General features: G+C 36.6%; 1 protein-coding gene across 1 annotated transcript in view; it reads right to left on the bottom strand.

The window, feature by feature from the left end:
* Positions 1-920: 920 nt before the first annotated feature.
* The window catches only part of mfsd1 (major facilitator superfamily domain containing 1), an 86,076-nt gene continuing 67,444 nt past the window's right edge, over positions 921-19,552 (bottom strand). Inside the window, exon 17 of the mRNA XM_069896760.1 lies at positions 921-1,046. Within this exon, the coding sequence (XP_069752861.1) occupies positions 1,026-1,046 (21 nt within the window). The 3' untranslated portion in view covers positions 921-1,025. The remainder of the gene's footprint in view (positions 1,047-19,552) is intronic.

Raw genomic sequence — 19,552 nt, 5'->3', positions numbered from 1 at the left:
CATGAAGGAAACACCATTGGAAGTATTGTGACTGCAGAGTGTGGTATCCACAAAATGCACCCCATGTATTTAGTCAGGCTACTCCAAAAGAACCTCACAATCTTTACCACCATGGACAAGAGGTTCCCTCCAAATTGTGCATCGCCCTAACAAAGGAATTTATCACTGGTCCTTCATTATTTCTAGGTTCAAATCCTGTAACTCCTTGTCCAGCAGCATGATCTTCACCTTCTCAAAGACTATAATGGAGAGAAGCTCCCAGATTCTAAAATGTTCAGCATTAACATGCTGCCAAAGGCAGTTAAGCCTAAAAATCAGAAAACTACTATTTAACAAAGGCATCCGAGTTTCGTTATCAAAGCAGCATTGAAGATAGAACAGTGAGAATTTTTTTTTGCAGGGCAAGATCTCAGATTTATTATTCAAAGAACAGACCCTAATTCAGCAATCCTTTCACATTGATATTACACTGGAGAGGGAGAGAATCGAGTGTGTGAAGCATTTGACAAAATTGAAGGATCAAAACTGGATACTGTGGTGGCTCAACACTAGGCAGGCGAACCGGCCCTGCTTGTAAGCCACGCGGCAGGGCAGTCGGCCAAAATGGCGCCGTCAGGGGTGTTCCCTTCCTCCCAGCACGGGGCTCAGAAGCCTGTGTTGGGGGGGCCATGTGATGCCCAGGTGACGTCAGTGCCCTCCAGCGCGGGTCTCAGCCAGGTCCAGGCTGGGAGTATAAGTACAGCCCAGCAGCCCGCAATAAACTAGTCTGCTCACTGAGCTCAACCCGTTTGGTTGTGTGTGTTCTTTCAGGAGAGAGTAGCTGCCACTACAATACCATCAATTTTTTAGTGGTGCTGAACAGTGAGATTCCTTGCTGAATGTTTATTACATTGCATTTTCACTCTTTTTAAAAAAATAACTCAGAATAACAATTTCTGATGACTGATAACAATTTTAACATTGAAAGGCCATTACGTACCACTTTTAAAAGGTGGCGTGAGCTGCCTTCCTGAATTGCAGTAGATTCAGTGAAGATCCTCTTCATTCTGACAAGATAAAATAGCAAAGAAATTATGTTTAAATAAAATAAACAAACACTTGACATTATTATCAACAATATTTAAGCTTCATGGTACTAAAAAAGATATATTAAAGTTAAAATTACAACTTTAGTGATGCAAAATCCAAAATTTGATGAGTGATAATTATAGAACCTCAATGTCTCCAACTTGATCATTTTGACATGGAAATTTTCCTTTCCCCTCATTACCTTATGCTTGAATTTTTTACAGTTCTTATTTCCATTAGAATTGCAAATGGAACTAAACCCTCTACTAGAATCCTCTCTTATACGTATACTTTAATGTATACTATCAGAGTTGATTTTATTTAAACAAAAGTAGCTGGTGCAACTAAGAATTTTGGTGCATATGTACATTGACAATAAACTATTATAATGCAAGTTATGTATTAATAAAGCACCAGAAGCCCCAGGAGATGACTTGTCTTCAGACATGGTCAAGTGGGATACCAGAATATCCTGGAAAAAGCATTACTATTGCTCTTTCTACTGTCTGACTATCCAACAGTTCTTCCCATTTCATCCTCTGCAGTTTTTACAAGATCCATTATCGAATCTGCATTTCATCCCTTATTTACAATGAAACCGAAATATTATGCTTTGTAGCATGAGGTATAACAGATTTTAAATATGCTGGACCAGACCTCCTGCCTCAATTCTATTGGAATTATTTCACATTTCTCCACAAAAAAAGTCAAATTTCATGAATATCACAGGTTTTATCTCACTTTTGATAAAATCTTTAAAAAATTCTAATTTATTTGAACTTTTTACTGTCAATATTCTTCCACATGTAGAGCTGCTCCCTCCTTCTGTGCCACCTGCCCAAATCCTTGGACAAAGCCCTCTGATACATTCAGATGCCCATTTCATCTCAATGAGTCAGTTTCTTATTGGTCTCATGCCAAATTCCATCTTTTCAATACTGATCAAAAAAAGTAATTCTTCATTGTTCATGATCATTAACTTGTCCTATTATCTCCACACAAATATAGTCTGTTGTCCTTGTTTTCTCAAAGACAATTGACTGAAAATATGCATATAATGCAACATGTAGAAATTCAGTGAATGTGTGGTCAAGAGGGATAGATGGGGCTGAATTTATCAGATATGTTCAAGAAGGATCCCTGACACAGTACATGGACCAGCCGATGAGAGGTGAGGCCATACTGGATATAATTCTGAGTAATGAACCTGGTCAGGTGGCGGACCTCTTGGTGGGGGAGCACTTTGGTGAGAGTCACCATAGCTCCTTGAGATTTAGCATAGATAAGGATAAAAGCAGACAAAATGGGAAAGTGTTGAATTGGGAAATGGCTAATTATGATGAGATGAGGCAGGAACTAGTGAGAGTATATTGGAAACAGATGTTCAACGGTGAAAGCACAGAACTAATGTGGAGGAAGTTTAGGGACCACTTGTGTTGGGTTCAGGATAGGTTTGTCCCGCCGGGACAGGGAAAAGAGAACTGTAGTTGATGAAGCAGGCGAGGCAGCTAGTCAAAAGAAAGAAAGACATTAGTTATAGGAAGGAAGAAGGAAAGATTCATGAGAAGTATATAGTAGCCAGGAAAAGGGTTAAGGACTTAGCTTAACAGGGCATGAGAAGGCTTTGGCATGTAGGATTGAGGAAAATCCCAAGGCGTTCTGTGTATGTGAAGAAAAGGATGACGAGAATGAAGGTGGGACCACTAAAGCGTAAAGGAAGCAACATGTACCTGGAGGTGGAGGAAGTCTAAATGCTTCAGTATTCAAGAGTGAAAAATGAAAAGAACCTTGATCAGGGTGAGATCAGAATAGAACAAACTTCTGTGCTGGACAATCTGGAAATTAAGGAAGAGGGAGTGTTGGATCTTCTTAAAAACATCAAGATTGATAAGTCCCCAGGGCCAGATGCGATATACCCCAGATTGCTGTGGGAAGTGAGGGAAGAGACAGCTTGAGCAGTAGCCACAATCTTTGAGACCACTTTGGCCACAGGGGAGGTGCTGGAGGATTGAAGAATGACAAATGTAGTACCCTTATTTATAAAAGGTAATAGGGAGAATCCTTGGAATTATAGACAGGTGAGTCTTACGTCAGTGGTTTTTAAATTAATGGAGAGGATTCTTAAGGATAGGATCTATAAGCTTTTGGAGAAGTATAGTCTACTCAAGAATAGTCAGCATGGCTTTATGAATGGAAGGTCATGCATCAGGAGCCTAAATGAATTTTTTGAGGTAACAGAAGAAATTGACAAGGGTAGGGCAGTAGATTTAGTCTATATAGATTTTAGCAAGGTATTTGACAAGGTTTCCCTTGAGAAACTAATTCAGAAAGTCATGAGGCATGGGATCCATGGAACTTTGGTTGTGTGGATAAAAAAAATTGGCTTGCAGGTAGAAAGTAGAGAGTATTTGTGGAAGGAAAGTATTCTGCCTGGAGGTCAGTGACTAGTGGAGTACCGCAGGTATCTGGTCTGGGACTCCTGCTCTTGGTAAATTTTATAACTGACTTGGATGAAGGGGTGGAAGGATGAGTCAGTAAGTTTGTAGATAATATGAAGGTTGGAGGAGTTGTAGATGAAGTTGAAGGTTGTTGAAGGTAACAAGAGAATATAGTCAAGATGCAGAGTTGGGCAGAGAAGTGGCAGATGGAGTTCAATCCAGATAAGTGAGGTGATGTATTTTGGAAGGACAAACCAGAAGGCTGAGTACAGGGTTAATGATCAGTTATTTAAGAGTGTGGATGAATAGAGGGGTCCAAATCCATGCATTCCTCAAAGTCACCACATAGATTGATAGGATAGTTAAACAGGGCAATGGGATGTTGGGCTTCATGAATAGGGGATTGAGTTCAAGAGTAGAGAGGTCATGTTGCAACTCGACAAATCTCTGGTGAGACCACACTTGGAGTATTGTGTTCAGTTCTGGTCACCTCATTATAAGAAAGATGCGGAAGCTATGGAGAGGTAGCAGAGGAGATTTATCAGGATGTTTCCTGGATTGGAAAATGCCTTATGAGGCAAGGTTAGCAGAGTTCTGATATTTCTCTTTGGAGTGTGGAAGGATGAGAGGAGTCTTAATAGACGTCAGTAAGATTACAAGAGTCATAGATAGGGTGGATAGCCAGCACCTGTTTCCCAGGGCAGGATCAGCAAACACCAGAGGATATGCATACAAAGTGAAGTGAGGGAAGTTTAGGAGAGACATCAGGGTAAAGTTTTTTTTAAACATAATCACAGAGAGTTATGGGTGCCTTGAATGCCTTGCCAGGGATGGTAGTGGAGGTTGAAACATTAGGGACATTTAAGATATTCTTAGACAAGCATATGGATGGAAGAAATATAGAGGATTATGAGGTAAGGAGAGTTTAGTACATTTAAGGAATGTGTTGGCACAACATCAAGAGCCGAAGGGTCTGTACTGCGCTGTAGTGTTCTATGTTCTAAAACAATGCAAGAAAATTGATGCAAAATGCAAAAATGAACATCTACCCATCCTGCAATTAAATACTGTATTCAATAGCAGAATGTCCATTGCATATATAGAAATAACCACTAGATGCCAAGCCAGAAACAAATTGCACCCCGATTTAAAAACCACAAGTTCAAAGACCATAGCTCACATGCCACACAATAGTAGTCTAAGCCATTTTAACAACAAAACAATGTACTAACATGCCAAATAACTAAAAGCTGCAAAAGCTTTGCAAAGAATAGTTTGCTTATCTTGTATTCTCCATTGATCCCTCACTGGTTAATCTCTTGCCCACCTTCATTTGTCTAGTATCACAGTACCTCTTGGCCTATACCTATTTATCCTTCCCTCCAATCTCAGGAAAGGACCCTGTCTGAAAATATTTGACTGTCTTATTTCTCTCCATGGATGCTGCCTGACCTCGTTCAACCCTCCAGCTTCTCTTTTCATAAAAAAAATCCAGAAAATGTACACTATCCTATTTTCTCTCATCTATCAACAAATGTGCACTTTAACCATTTTAAAAATCCAATTAAAAGGACAAGTCTCACCAAAAGTACACATTATTGTGTAAAAGGAGGGCACAAAAAGAAAAAGAAAATCACAAGGTTTCTTCCTCCAAAATTCAGAAGGTTCACCTCCAACATCTTCAATGACACTTTAAAAATATATATTTTTGGGTTTTTTCCCCTCCCCCACTCCCAAAAATATACATATCAAAACTTTCAATTTTCAAGTATATATTATGTGTGCATGTATACATAAATAACTTTTTCTTACAAAACACAACAACTTCTTCCCTCCCATCCCCTTCACAGTATAAATCCATACACTGTCAGGGCTTACAGTTAGATATTTTAAAAAAAAGTCTTCATTGGGGAAGTCACATATTTTTATAATAGTAGCACTTTTTAAAAATTATATTTGGGCCCCTATATATTCCAAATATGGTTGCCTATTTTTATAAATACATTATATTTATTCTTTCAATTATTGATTATTTCCCCCATAGGTATACAACTGTTCATCTCTGCCTTCCATTATGCTATCTGTAAAGGGGAGTCCTATTTCCAAGTAATCACAATACATTTCTTAGTCCCAGCAAAGCTATTATAAAAAAAACCAAAATAAATCTGGTATTTACTTATTTTATTACTTATTTCAATAAAATTGCCCAAAATATTAAAATCCGGATCATCTGCAAAGGCCACTCTTGTTCTCCTTGTTCGCATTTCAGTAAGATCCTGCCAGAAATGTCTCACCTTCACACACAATCACATAACATGTACAAACATTCCTATTTCTATTTAAAAACATCACTGATATTTCTGTAGTGTGAAGTATACTTGGTGTAGAAAATTATATTGTACTTATCCATATTTATAATTGACGTCATGTTATCCAAGCACTAATCAGATCAGCATCTTTCCATTATTGCAACTTCTAAATCAGACTCCCATCTCTCTCCTTATCTCTGTAAACCTGGTTTTGCACTTTCATGTTGGAGAGCAAAGTACATTTTAGATATAAATTTAGGTGTGTTTCCCAGCCAAATCATTCATTCATCTCGTTAATTTGGTCCCCATTTTTCTCTTAAGAACAATCTTAATTAGAGAAAGCTAAAGAATGTTCCATTAACTAGTTCATACTTACTTTTTAACTGATCAAAAGATATAAGAGATCCTTCCATATAGCAATCATCAACATATTCCTTTGTCAAGCCTTGAATTCAATATTTTCTTAGTCAGTTTCATAGGCGGTAGTACATTTTTACATAATGGTGTCCTCAGTGATATACCTGCTTTCCTCACCCACCCCCCCCCCCCATCACCCATCCCAATGCATTCATTTATTTCTTGCCACATTCTAATCATGTGTATTGATATAGGATTATGGTTTTTTGTCATTAACTTAATATTCCACTTGCTAATAAAGTCCTTCATTGTCTCTTCTTTTATTGAATTGAGTCCCATTCAAATCCACGAAGGGGGACGGTTTTCTTCAAAGAAAGTTGATAGAAATCTTGCTTGTGCTGATAGATAATACTTCTTAAAATCCAGAAGTCTAAGTCCTCCCAATTTATAGACTCATGTTGACTTTTCCAGTGCAATTCTTTGTTATTCCATTGGAATTGTCTTGTACAATTATGTAATAATTTAAAGTAATTTTTAGTTATTACAATAGACAACGATTGAAAGAAATATTTTAGTCTGGGCATTACCTTCATTTTTATACAATTTACCCTTCCTATTCATCACTCCAACAGTGATGAATATGTAGAGGTCTGAAAGCCCACAAAATCCCTCGAGGAAGAAGAATCCCTCCCTTTGGCACCATCTTTTGCCAGATATTTTTTCCTTTTACTGAACTCTCTTTGAGCATTTTACTTTTAAACAATAAAAACACAATTTAACAAATTTAAAAAAAAACTTTTACTTATTTCCATTATAAATATTTACACAATCTTCTCCCTTGGCAACCGTAATTTTAAAAAAAATTCATTGCAAGTCTTACCTCATTCTTGCTCTTGAAAAGTTTTTTCCCTTCCATTACTTTGACCCTCAAAGTCACGAGATATATCATTGAATATTTCAAGGTTTTAGCTCGTAGTTGTCTTTTCACATCTTCAAATTCTTTTTATTTAATTAAGGTCAGGCTAAAGTCTTTAAAAAATAGTACCTTTTCATGATCAACCTCAGGCAGGCCATTATTCTGCTTAGAGTAATCATATGCTACTCCCAAAATTATCTCCCATTCTTGGTAGCTTAAAATTCTCACCAGAATTAGTCTTGGTCTCTGATCATCTGTTCTTCTGGGTCCAAGTGTTCGGTGAACACTCTCAATATGCATTTTCTCTCCAAATTTGCCTTCTCTCTACACTTGTAGGATCCATTTTTGAAAAAAAAACTTCACTTTGTCTCTTCTCTTGATTCCTTCCTTCAGTCCAATAATTAGGACATTATTCTGTCGACTAAAGTTTTTCATATGGTCAATTTAGTCCAGCCGTCCTTGTTTATCTGACTCCCATTATTTGGCTTCACAACCCCCCCCCCTCCCAAACCTCAAGTTTTTCATCAGCTCAATCTCTGCTCAACCTATTCTCTCCATCATGTCTTCAACAATCTTTTATTTTCGTAATTTACTCCATCATATCTCTCATCACCATTTCAACACTTATGAATCAGTTACTCAAATCCTTCATTTTTTTCCAAGATGATCTGACTCCCCAGTTTTACTTGGTTCTGCCAGCCCCATTGCCATTTTTGCACTGCTCCCTTTTGGATTTTCACCTGATGTTCCTAGTTGAATAGCAGCTTCTTCAATTTTGTTCTTGGCTACCTTGGCTTCTTCATGCTAGTTTTATCCATTTTTGATGAAGATAATCTTGATTTTCAAGTTTTGAACATCTATTTAGTGCTCCTCACAGAGAACTCAACCAAGACACGTCTAAGTCCATAGCAATGGCCACACTCCCCTTCAGTGACACTCAAGTAAAATGTTTAGTTTGCGATCAAGTAGGTCTTCCTCCTCTTGTTAGGTTATTAGAGGCCCTCCTGGTTTCTGAAGTGAAGATATGTTTAAATGTTCAATGGCCTGTTTGAATCCACATTTTCAATTACATATCCATTAAACAATATGTGCAAAGTATTTGAATTTTTTTACCCAAAGTATTTAGTGTGAGACAGAAAACTTGGATAAACATGTATTATAGTTGAGATATTATGGGACTCCTTGCTCTTTCTATTTCGGGTAAACTCAGATCTGTGCAAACTGATCTTTCTCCAACTCTGCACTTTTGAACTAAATTTTACTTGCTGTACCATGCATATGTGTCTTGTTGGATTGCTTTCAAAACAAAATATATCACTGTAGTTTACTACGCGAGACTAAACATGAAATTTGCAACTATTTTGCTGCTCATGCGAACCAGGTATCTGAATATGGATTTGAGAGAAAGCTGAGGGCAAGAAGGGCCAGATGCTGAAGGCTTCCTGATTGCATTGGAGGTTTGGATCTTGAGCTTGTGGTCGCCAATGGTTAGAACAGGGATCTGTGCAGCTGCAGAAGAGCTAGAGGCCATCCAGGGACACTCAGTGACTGTAAAGGAACTCTCTTTCTCTCTCTGCAAGGGATGCCTGACAATACTCATGGCAACTCCTTGCCTTACGTCAGACTAAAGGAAATTTTGTGTAATATTTCATTTTTTGGATTTATTACATAATAAAAAAATAATCTTGAAATGTGGAGTGAATAACATTGGGGCCAAAATGGACCATCAATTTGGAACTTTTGTTGCATTCTATTTAAAAAAGATTAACAGTCTCTTTGTACTATTAAAGGCCCTGCCAATGAAGATGAGAGATATTCATGAAGGAATCTCCCATACAATTCTCTATTGTGAACATTTTCATTTGAATGGGGTAGAATTGTATGGTTTTAATTTGGTTTTGGGATGACCTGTGTCAATAATGTATTGATTATTTATTACAGCTCTGATATTGAACTTGTAAATGTCTTAATTTCCTCAATGAACTGGAATATGCCAGGCCACATGGCTACAGATTGTGCAGAAAGACAATTCTATTCCTGCAGCTGTTGGCTCTAATTGCTCTCCAGGGGTCCAGAAGCAAGGTTCTCAATTGGGACACAGTATTGGTTCCACACAAATAGAGGACATTTTTCATAAAAATCCAAGTGTTTCCTAATGTGAGTAGCATTGCCATTTTACAAAAATATTAAATCCCATTTTAATTCTGAATTAAGGTTGATTGCTTGATATTGACATAGGTCTGATCGAGAAATAACTCAAAAGCAAAATACTGCAAAACAAAATAATGGAAATAATCAAAATGTCATACAGCATCTCTGATGGGAAACGAGGAGTTAAGAATATAAATGTATAACTTGTCAGAGCTTTCATTCAATGAAAAGTTATTGTGCCTAAACATCAGCAGTTTTTTTTTCCTGACCCAAATATTTCCAGCATGGTTTTAGTTTAAGAAACAAAGTGCTTCCAGTTTGATACACAACTTAGAAGCCTTAAGAGGTTGAAGAGATGAACTTAGCTGTCACTTCAATGTCCATAACCAGGTCCATTTAAGAAAACATCTGTTTTTGATGTACCAAATCATTAAAATGTACTTCAACAAATCTTTTAAAGAGTCATTGACATATTGTTGCCTTCGGATTTGAATAAACATTAAAATATTGGATTCTGATAATTAAAAAAATGATTTCCTATTAACCTAATTTTTAAAAAAAGTTACTTTCTTGCTGGTTCAAGGACACCTGACAAGACTTTTCTGGAAATCCAGGTTTTTGTCCTAAAAGAAGAAACAACTAATTTTTCCAAGTCAAAATAGTTCAAGTTATCTGATCACTTGAAAGATTAAAATTCAATTCTGACCCAAGATGTTTTCAAGTCCTGATTATGAAAAGTTATCATGACACCACTGATTTAATCTATTCCGAGGGCAGTCTTCTCCAAATCTGTTTTGTTATGCTGCACAGCTAATGAGGCAAGTGATTAATAAAAGCTTGAAAAAGTTTTGAGAAAAATGTTGCTTTCTTTTTTCTGTAAGGACCTGGATTCACCCTCACTTTCTTGAAACTTCAGAACAATCTTGGTTGGCTGGCAACAGGGATGGAAGAGTGATGTGGTATTTGCGCAGTCTGTGCCCACTCAGCAGAAGGGCCTTGGGAAGCAGTTGTGTTCACACACATGGGTAACCTAGAACTGATATCCAAAACTAAAATACTGCTGGTAGCATCGCCAAAAAACCTCTGCTCCTGTAGTGATGCTGATTGCTCCAGCAATGGTGATGCTGTCAGCATCACCCCATTCATCTCCTCCATTTAAAGGGTCGTGTTATGACATGTTAAGGAAATGACTACATTTGGAAATGATCCTCAAATCCAATGGACAAGCCTGTGGTCTACCAGGGGTGTCTTTGTGCACTTTCCTCACCATGAGCACACTTTATCTCTTCGTTTAGACCCCGGCGCTTTACTTCATATGGAATCCCCTTCAATTCTATCCCAGAGTTCCTGCCTGGAAGGATGTACGGTCTCTGGATGCCCAACTCTTATTCAAAGAAAAACACGACACACTGATTTGCAACAGACCCTTTGCTCTCGGCACGCTGCCTTTCCAAAATTGGAACTCGTCTCTTCGGCAGTCATTACACAAGTAGAGTGATCATCACAATTGGCAGGTCGAGTTGCTCACCCGGCACCGAAGCAGTTGGCTATTCCGCCCGGGTCGTGCAGCAGCTGAAAATGGGTTGGTAGCTGGGCAATTTAATGCTGTGTGCTGATTTAGTGGCCAGTTGGGCACAGCAATCATTGAAAGTGAGGGATGAAATGTCATAGATCAGGAGGAATTGTTTTACCCAAGAATAGTGAATCTGTAGAATTTTCTGCTCAAGGAAGCAGAAGAGGCTGTCTTATTAAATACTGTATATTTAAAGGAGAGTTTGATTTTCTATTGCAGGGGAAATTAAAGGTGAGGAGAAAAGGATGGCAGGTAGACCTGAGTCCACGGCCAGATCAGTCACAATCTTAGGTACGACAGAGCATATCAGTTGTTGTGGCGTGAAAATCCTATCACGTGTCGCACGTACTTCAGTTAAATGTTCAACTCAACTAAAAGGATAACCTATTCGACCTTTCAGCTTACACCCAGATTCATCAAGATAGTGACTCACCTTTTCTATGATTTTTATTTTTCACTAGAATACCAAAAGCCAAGAAATATCAAGAAATCTATTTGTAGCGGCACTATAACTCCCAGAAAGTTTCAAACCAGCTATGTTTTATTTTTAATTTTTTTATTTTTCACACCATAAATCACATTAACCATGATACACACTTTTTCCTTTTCACACATATACAGTGCCATTTTCTCCCCCCCCTCCCATCCCACCCTCCCTACCTACCTCCCCCCTCCCGTCCATTTAAGGTATACAATCTAGGATACATTAAACCAGTCAGACAATGTTGTCATTCAATAAAAATACACCAGAAATTCTACTGAGTCCATTCTTTTCATTTCCTTTTCCTTCCGTTAACTTAGGTAATGATTGTCCCCGGTAGGTTTTCGCTATTGTATTTAATGTAAGGCTCCCATATTTGTTCGAATATTTCAATATTATTTGTTAAACTATATGTTATTTTTTCTAATGGAATACATTTATTCATTTCTATATACCATTGTTGTATTTTCAAATTATCTTCCAATTTCCAGGTTGACATAATACATTTTTTTGCTAAGGCTAGAGCTATCTTAACAAATCTTTTTTGTGCATCCTCCAAATCAATTCCAAATTCTTTGTTTTTTATGTTACTTAGGAGGAAGATCTCTGGATTCTTTGGTATATTGTTTTCTGTTATTTTATTTAATATCTGATTTAGATCTTCCCAAAATTTTTTTTACTTTCTCACATGCCCAGATTGCATGAATTCTTGTTCCCATTTCTTTTTTACATCGAAAACATCTATCAGATACTGTTGGGTCCCATTTATTTAACTTTTGAGGTGTAATGTATAGCCTGTGTATCCAGTTATATTGTATCATACGTAACCTCATATTTATTGTATTTCTCATCGTTCCGGAGCATAACTTCTCCCATGTTTCCTTTTTTATCTTTATATTTAAATTTTGTTCCCATTTTTGTTTAGTTTTACCATTTGTTTCCTCATTCTCCTTTTCTTGCAGTTTAATATACATATTTGTTATAAATCTTTTGATTATCATTGTATCTGTAATCACATATTCAAGGTTACTTCCCTCTGGCAAACTCAAGCTGCTTCCTAATTTATCCTTCAAGTAGGATCTCAATTGGTAATATGCCAGCGCTGTATCTTGAGTTATATTGTACTTATCTTTCATTTGTTCAAAGGATAAGAATCTATTTTCTGAAAAACAATTTTCTATTCTTTTAATCCCCTTTTTTTTCCCATTCTCTAAAGGAAAGGTTATCTATTGTAAAAGGGAGTAACTTGTTTTGCGTCAATATTAGCTTTGGTAATTGATAATTTGTTTTATTTCTTTCTACATGAATCTTCTTCCAAATATTGAGGAGATGATGTAATACTGGAGAACTTCTATGTTGTACCAATTTTTCATCCCATTTATATAATATGTGTTCAGGTATCTTTTCCCCTATTTTATCTAATTCTAATCTCGTCCAATCTGGCTTTTCCCTTGTTTGATAAAAATCTGATAGGTATCTTAATTGTGTGGCTCTATAATAATTTTTAAAGTTTGGCAGTTGTAAGCCTCCTTGTTATACCATTCTGTTAATTTATCTAGTGCTATCCTCGATTTCCCCCCTCTCCATAAAAATTTCCTTATTATTTTCTTTAACTCCTTGAAGAATTTCTCTGTCAGTTGTATTGGCAATGCCTGAAATAAGTATAATATCCTTGGAAAAATTTTCATTTTAATACAGTTTATCCTTCCTATTAGTGTTAGTGGTAAATCTTTCCAATGCTCTAAATCGTCCTGTAATTTTTTCATTAGTGGATAATAATTGAGTTTATATAGTTGGCCGAGATTTTTGTTTATTTGTACACCTAGGTATCTTATTGCTTGCATTTGCCATCTAAATGGCGATTCCTTCTTAAATTTTGAGAAATCCGCATTATTCATAGGCATTGCTTCACTTTTATTTACGTTTATCTTGTAACCCGATATATCTCCATATTCCTTCAATTTCTTATATAATTCTTTTATTGATAGTTCTGGTTCTGTTAAGTACACTATAACATCATCCGCAAATAAACTGATTTTATATTCCTTGTCTTTTATTTTTATTCCTTTTATATTATCATCTGTTCTCATCAATTCTGCTAGTAGTTCTATAGCTAACGCAAACAATAAAGGTGATAGTGGGCATCCCTGCCGTGTTGACCTGCTTAAGTTAAATTGCTTTATACATGTCCATTTACTGTCACTTTCGCTAACGGTCCCTTATATAATGCTTTAATCCAATTAATATACTACTCCGGTAAACTGAATTTTTGCAATACTTTGAACAAATAATTCCATTCTACTCTGTCAAAGGCCTTCTCTGCGTCTAAAGCAACTGCTACTGTAGGTGCTTTATTCCCTTCTACTGCATGAATTAAGTTAATAAATTTACAAATATTGTCTGTTGTGTGTCTTTTTTTGATAAATCCAGTTTGGTCTAAATTTACCATTTTCGGTACCTGTTCTGCTAATCTGTTTGCTAATAGTTTAGCTATTATCTTATAATCTGTGTTATGTAAAGATATTGGTCTATATGACGCTGGTGAGAGTGGATCTTTCCCTTGCTTTAGTATTACTGTAATTATTGCTGTTTTACATGAATCTGGTAAGCTTTGTGTTTTATCAATCTGGTTGATTACTTCCAGGAGGGGCGGAATTAACAAGTCTTTAAATGTTTTGTAGAATTCTATTGGGAATCCATCCACTCCTGGTGTCTTATTATTTGGTAATTTTTTTATTATCTCTTGTATTTCTACTATTCCAAATGGTTCTGTTAATTTATTTTGTTCCTCTATTTGTAGTTTTGGTAGTTCAATTTTAGTCAGAAATTCATCTATTTTCCCTTCTTTCCCTTCGTTTTCAGTTCGGTATAATTGTTCATAGAATTCTCTAAAGTTTTCCTTAATTTCTTTTGGATTATATGTAATTTGTTTGTCTTTTTTCCTTGATGCCAATACCATTTTCTTAGCTTGTTCTGTCTTAAGCTGCCATGCTAGGATTTTGTGCGTTTTTTCACCTAGTTCATAATATTTTTGTTTTGTCTTCATTATATTCTTCTCCACCTTATATGTTTGTAGTGTTTCATATTTTATTTTTTTATCCGCCAATTCTCTTCTTTTAGTTGTATCTTCCTTCATTGCTAATTCTTTTTCTATATTTACTATTTCCCTTTCCAACTGCTCTGTTTCCTGATTATAGTCCTTCTTCATCTTGGTTACATAAGTTATTATTTGCCCTCTAATGAATGCTTTCATTGCATCCCATAGTATAAACTTATCTTCCACTGATTCCATATTTATTTCAAAATACATTTTTATTTGTTTTTCAATAAATTCTCTAAAATCCTGCCTTTTAAGTAACATGGGGTTTAATCTCCATCTATACATTCTTGGAGGGATGTCTTCTAACTTTACTGTCAATATTAAGGGTGAATGGTCCGATAGTATTCTAGCTTTATATTCTGTTTTTCTTACTCTATCTTGCATACGAGCTGATAACAAAAATAGGTCTATTCTTGAGTATGTTTTATGTCTAGCCGAGTAATATGAATATTCCTTTTCATTTGGGTGTTGTTTCCTCCATATATCCAAAAGTTGCATTTCTTCCATCGATTTAATTATAAATTTGGTTACTTTGTTCTTTCTGTTAATTTTTTTCCCAGTTTTGTCCATATTTGAATCCAAATTCAGGTTGAAATCTCCTCCTATTAATATGTTCCCTTGCGTATCTGCTATCTTTAAAAAAATATCTTGCATAAACTTTTGATCTTCTTCGTTAGGTCAATATACATTGAGTAGATTCCAAAACTCCGAATATATCTGACATTTTATCATTACATATCTCCCTGCTGGATCTATTATTTCCTCTTCTATTTTAAATGGCACATTTTTACTAATTAATATAGCTACTCCTCTTGCTTTTGAATTATACGATGCTGCTGTTACGTGTCCTACCCAATCTCTCTTTAATTTCTTGTGCTCCAATTCAGTTAAATGTGTTTCTTGCACAAATGCTATATCAATTTTTTCTTTTTTCAGTAAATTTAGCAGTTTCTTCCTTTTAATTTGGTTATGTATTCCATTAATATTTAAAGTCATATAGTTCAACGTAGCCATTTTATACTTTGTTTATCTTCCCATTCCGTTTCTCCATCATTACCTTTCCTTCTTATCCATTTCTGTTTTCTTGTTTTGAACCCTTTATAAGACAACATTCCTAAAACATCAAACATTTTTCTTATTCTCCTATTTAAAACTTCTTTAGCCCCAATCTCCCCTTCCCTTCCTGAGTTGTCCTTTATCCCTTGTCGGACAACCACATCTCCCCTCTCCATTTGGATTTGCGAATTCACTCGCAAGCATCAGCTGATTTTGCAGTGACCGCAACTCCTCCCCACCCAGCCCCCCCCGAAAAGATTTCACTTTTCATATGTAACAAAAGTCACTCTTTTAGTTCCCTCCTTATTCCCTCTATTCCATTTCCTTCCCTTATTAATTCTTGTCTATACTATCTATATTTTCTTCTAAATACGGATACATTCATGTATGCACATTATACATATACACACATATACCTCTTTACCCACATACATATAAATCGTGGTCATTTTTACTCTTATTACATATCTTCATCTCTCTGGTTGTTTTGTAGTTGTTCTGCAAATTTCCTTGCTTCCTCTGGATCCGAGAATAGTTTTTTTTTTCCATAAGATCGTTTTCGATGTATTGAACTCCTTTCTCTTCTTCAGGAGTTCAAAACTTATGTGTCTTTTTAGTTCTCAGTCTTTCGTACTCTCGTTACACGTCTTCATCCCTCAGTCTATTTTGTAATTGTTCTGCAAATTTTCGTGCTTCCTCTGGATCCGAGAATAGTCTGTTTTGTTGTCCTGGAATAAATATTTTCAATACCGCTGGATGCTTTAGTATAAATTTATACCCTTTCTTCCATAAAATCGCCTTTGCTGTATTGAACTCCTTTCTCTTCTTCAGGAGTTCAAAACTTATATCTGGATAAATGAAGATTTTTTGCCCTTTGTACTCCAGTGGTTTGTTGCCCTCTCTTACTTTTTCCATTGTCTTCTCCAGTACCTTTTCTCTTGTAGTATATCTTAGGAATTTTACTAAAATAGATCTTGGCCTTTGTTGTGGTTGTGGTTTAAAGGCCAATGCTCTATGTGCCCTTTCTATTTCCATATCTTGCTGTAGTTCTGGACATCCTAGGATCCTGGGGATCCAATCTTTTATAAACTCTCTCATATTCTTGCCTTCTTCATCTTCCTTAAGGCCCACTATCTTTATGTTATTTCTTCTGTAATAATTTTCCATTATATCTATTTTCTGAGCTAACAGTTCTTGTGTCTCTGTAACTTTTTTATTAGATTCCTCTAATTTCTTTTTTAAGTCCTCTACCTCCATTTCTACTGCTGCTTCCCGCTCTTCCATCTTGTCCATTCTCTTTCCCATTTCTGTTAAGGTCATATCTATTTTATTCATTTTCTCTTCTGTATTGTTTATTCTTCTTCTTAAATCATTAAATTCTTGCGCTTGCCATTCTTTAAATTACTCCATGTATTCTTTAATAAGAGAAAGTATATCCTTTATCTTGCCTTTCCCTTCTTCTATTTCACTGTACTCTTCCTCTTCCTCTGGGTTGGCCATCTGTTGTTTCTTTGTTGCCCTTTTCTTCTCTTCTTTCTTGTTTTCGTTGTCTTCTATGTTCTCCTCTTGCTGCAGGTGTTCTGCAGCTGTCATTGCCGGCTGTGGAGATCGACTTCCCAGCTGGTCACCCCTCCCGCCGGTGTTTTTTTTTGCATGCGCATCACGCATGCGCGACTCCTCACGCATGCGCGGTTGCGCACTTTTACTCGGCTCAGCGAGCCATTTTTGTAGTCCACTTTCTACCAACCTGAGGGAGCGGGTTTCTCTCTCCACCGCGGGCCTCTTCGAACAGGTAAGGCCTTCTCCTTCTTCTTCCGTTGTCTTCTCTTCCTCTCTTCTTACTGTTGATTTCGATTTTTCTTTTTTCGTCGCCATCTTCTTTCCACCTTTATATTCACTTTTCTTTAATTTTTATTTTTGTGCCTTTGTGTTTTCCTTTGTTTTTTCCGACTTTTCTGGAGGGCTGGTGTTCACCGTCTGGCCACTACTCCATCACGTGACTCCTCCAAACCAGCTATGTGATGTCAGTGCAAAATGACATCAGCGTGTGTCGGGTGTGAATCGGGCTTTTAAAGGTTCACTGTTCACCCCCTACCATTCCAACTCCAACGACGATCCTAAGGAACAAAGGGAGACTTGGAAAATTGACCCCTATACCACTATCTTCGCATGGAGAACACTCTTGCTTTGTTCCCAAAGACTTCAAAAATGGCGAATATGTCTTCGTCCATAGGAAACACTTGGTCAACGTTTTCAGACACCTTACGAAGGACCTTCTCGGATACTCAGATAAATTAGGTCGACCTGTATTTTGGAGATTGGAGGGAAGCCACAATTGTTCACTATTGACAGGCTTAAACCAGCTCAGGTGGACAAGTCTTTCCCACTGCAGCAGCCAACAGTTCGTCACAGAGGATAACCACCTAAAAGACAATCAAACCTGTCTGCCAGTTCTGAGGGGGCCTATAGCAATTATGTGACGCCAGTGCGTGTTGGGCGCATGATTTGGGCTTTTAAAAGGTTGCGTGGCATCTGAAGAGTAAATCTGACTCAAAAATGCCTTGTGCGGTTATTTCATTGTGTCCACTGTGATTCCAGTGGCCACATATTGTTCTTATTTGAATTGACTAGATTGGAGCCTCCAGGCCTCTGTTGGTGAATTCACAAGGTTCACTATCCTTGGAATGAAATCAAAATCCTAAACAGTCAAGCAGCATTTGGAAATTGTGTCCCTTGTTCAATTTTCTTTTATAACATAGGAAGCCATTTAATCCATTAAACCTATGCTCATTCTCAACATGTGCTCACAACTCCTCTACCCCCACTTACTTCCCTGTGACCTCTTGACTCTCTCTCTCTCATATCCAATCACTTCTTCTCAATTCTCCTGCCAGCCAATTACACTTGCGGCAAGTTACAGTGAGTATACATTGGGAAGTAAGAGGAAACTAGAGACCAGCAGGAAATATGGTCACAGAATATTTACACACTCCACAAAAATAGCATCTGATATCAGGAATAATACTGAGCCACCACATTACTACTATTACATTATTATCCTTCATTATTGTTTCTCGCATTGTCTCCACACTGACAGGCCAATAATTCCCCATTATCATGATGTAATAAAGGGACAGAGAGAGAGGAGAGACATTTACTATCTTTCAATTCAGAAAAACAATTCCAGAACCTCTGATATCTGGAAGAAAACCATAACCTGTGGCTCACAAATAGCAATGGAAGTCTTCTAGAAATTTTGGAGAGGTCAATTGATTATAATTGTGCAATTATAATCACAACCACCAAAGTTGTTTTTTCCTTCCTTGAGGAACATGAATGAAAGAGCTGAGTTTTCACAATAATCCAAAAATCTCATGGGAACTTTCATGAATACTTCCAGATTTCTTGCTTAAAAATTCTCAAGCCATGGTGCAATCGGAACTTGCATTTTCTGATTATTGGTCCAGAAACTTACATATCTATATTAAATCAAATTGTTCAAGACATTTAAAGCCCAATAAATTTGATTACATTTACATACTCATAATCCCTATGCCATAGGTGTTCTGTGATTAGTAAGGGATTACTTCAAGTGGTACATAAGTGGGAAAAAAAGTTGAGAACCACTGCTCTAAACCCAATTGCTAAGAAATATTTTGCTTGAGAAAACTGTCATTGGCCCATTTCCTTAGGAGTTATGAAAACATGCACATAATGAGTCAATTAGGTACGATTAAAGCAGTGGTTTTCAAACTTCCTCCTTCCACTCACATACCACTGAAAACCACTGCACTGAAGAATAGATATTGAATGTACTTGAATCAATTTCCTGTTTACTTCAATTAACACCTGAAATCAATGTATTTTAGATCAATTTTAATTGCAAATAGAGTTGTAATGACATTTATAAAATTGGGAAGAAAGTAGTGGAAAGTTATTCAAATTATGTACACATTTCATTCTTGGTTATCCAAATACTTTTCATAGTTTGGAAATACTTGCTGTTTTATTTATGCTTTAAAAATGACTCTGATCCATCAAGGTAAAAAAAATCTTTAAAAAATTTCTTTTGAAAATGTAAAATTATTGTTTACAGTCTCACT

Source organism: Narcine bancroftii, chromosome 9 (assembly GCF_036971445.1).
Source record: "Narcine bancroftii isolate sNarBan1 chromosome 9, sNarBan1.hap1, whole genome shotgun sequence".
Lineage (NCBI taxonomy): Eukaryota > Metazoa > Chordata > Chondrichthyes > Torpediniformes > Narcinidae > Narcine > Narcine bancroftii.
The sequence above is the reverse complement of the archived record's forward strand: the minus strand, read 5'-3'. Positions and strand labels throughout refer to the sequence as shown.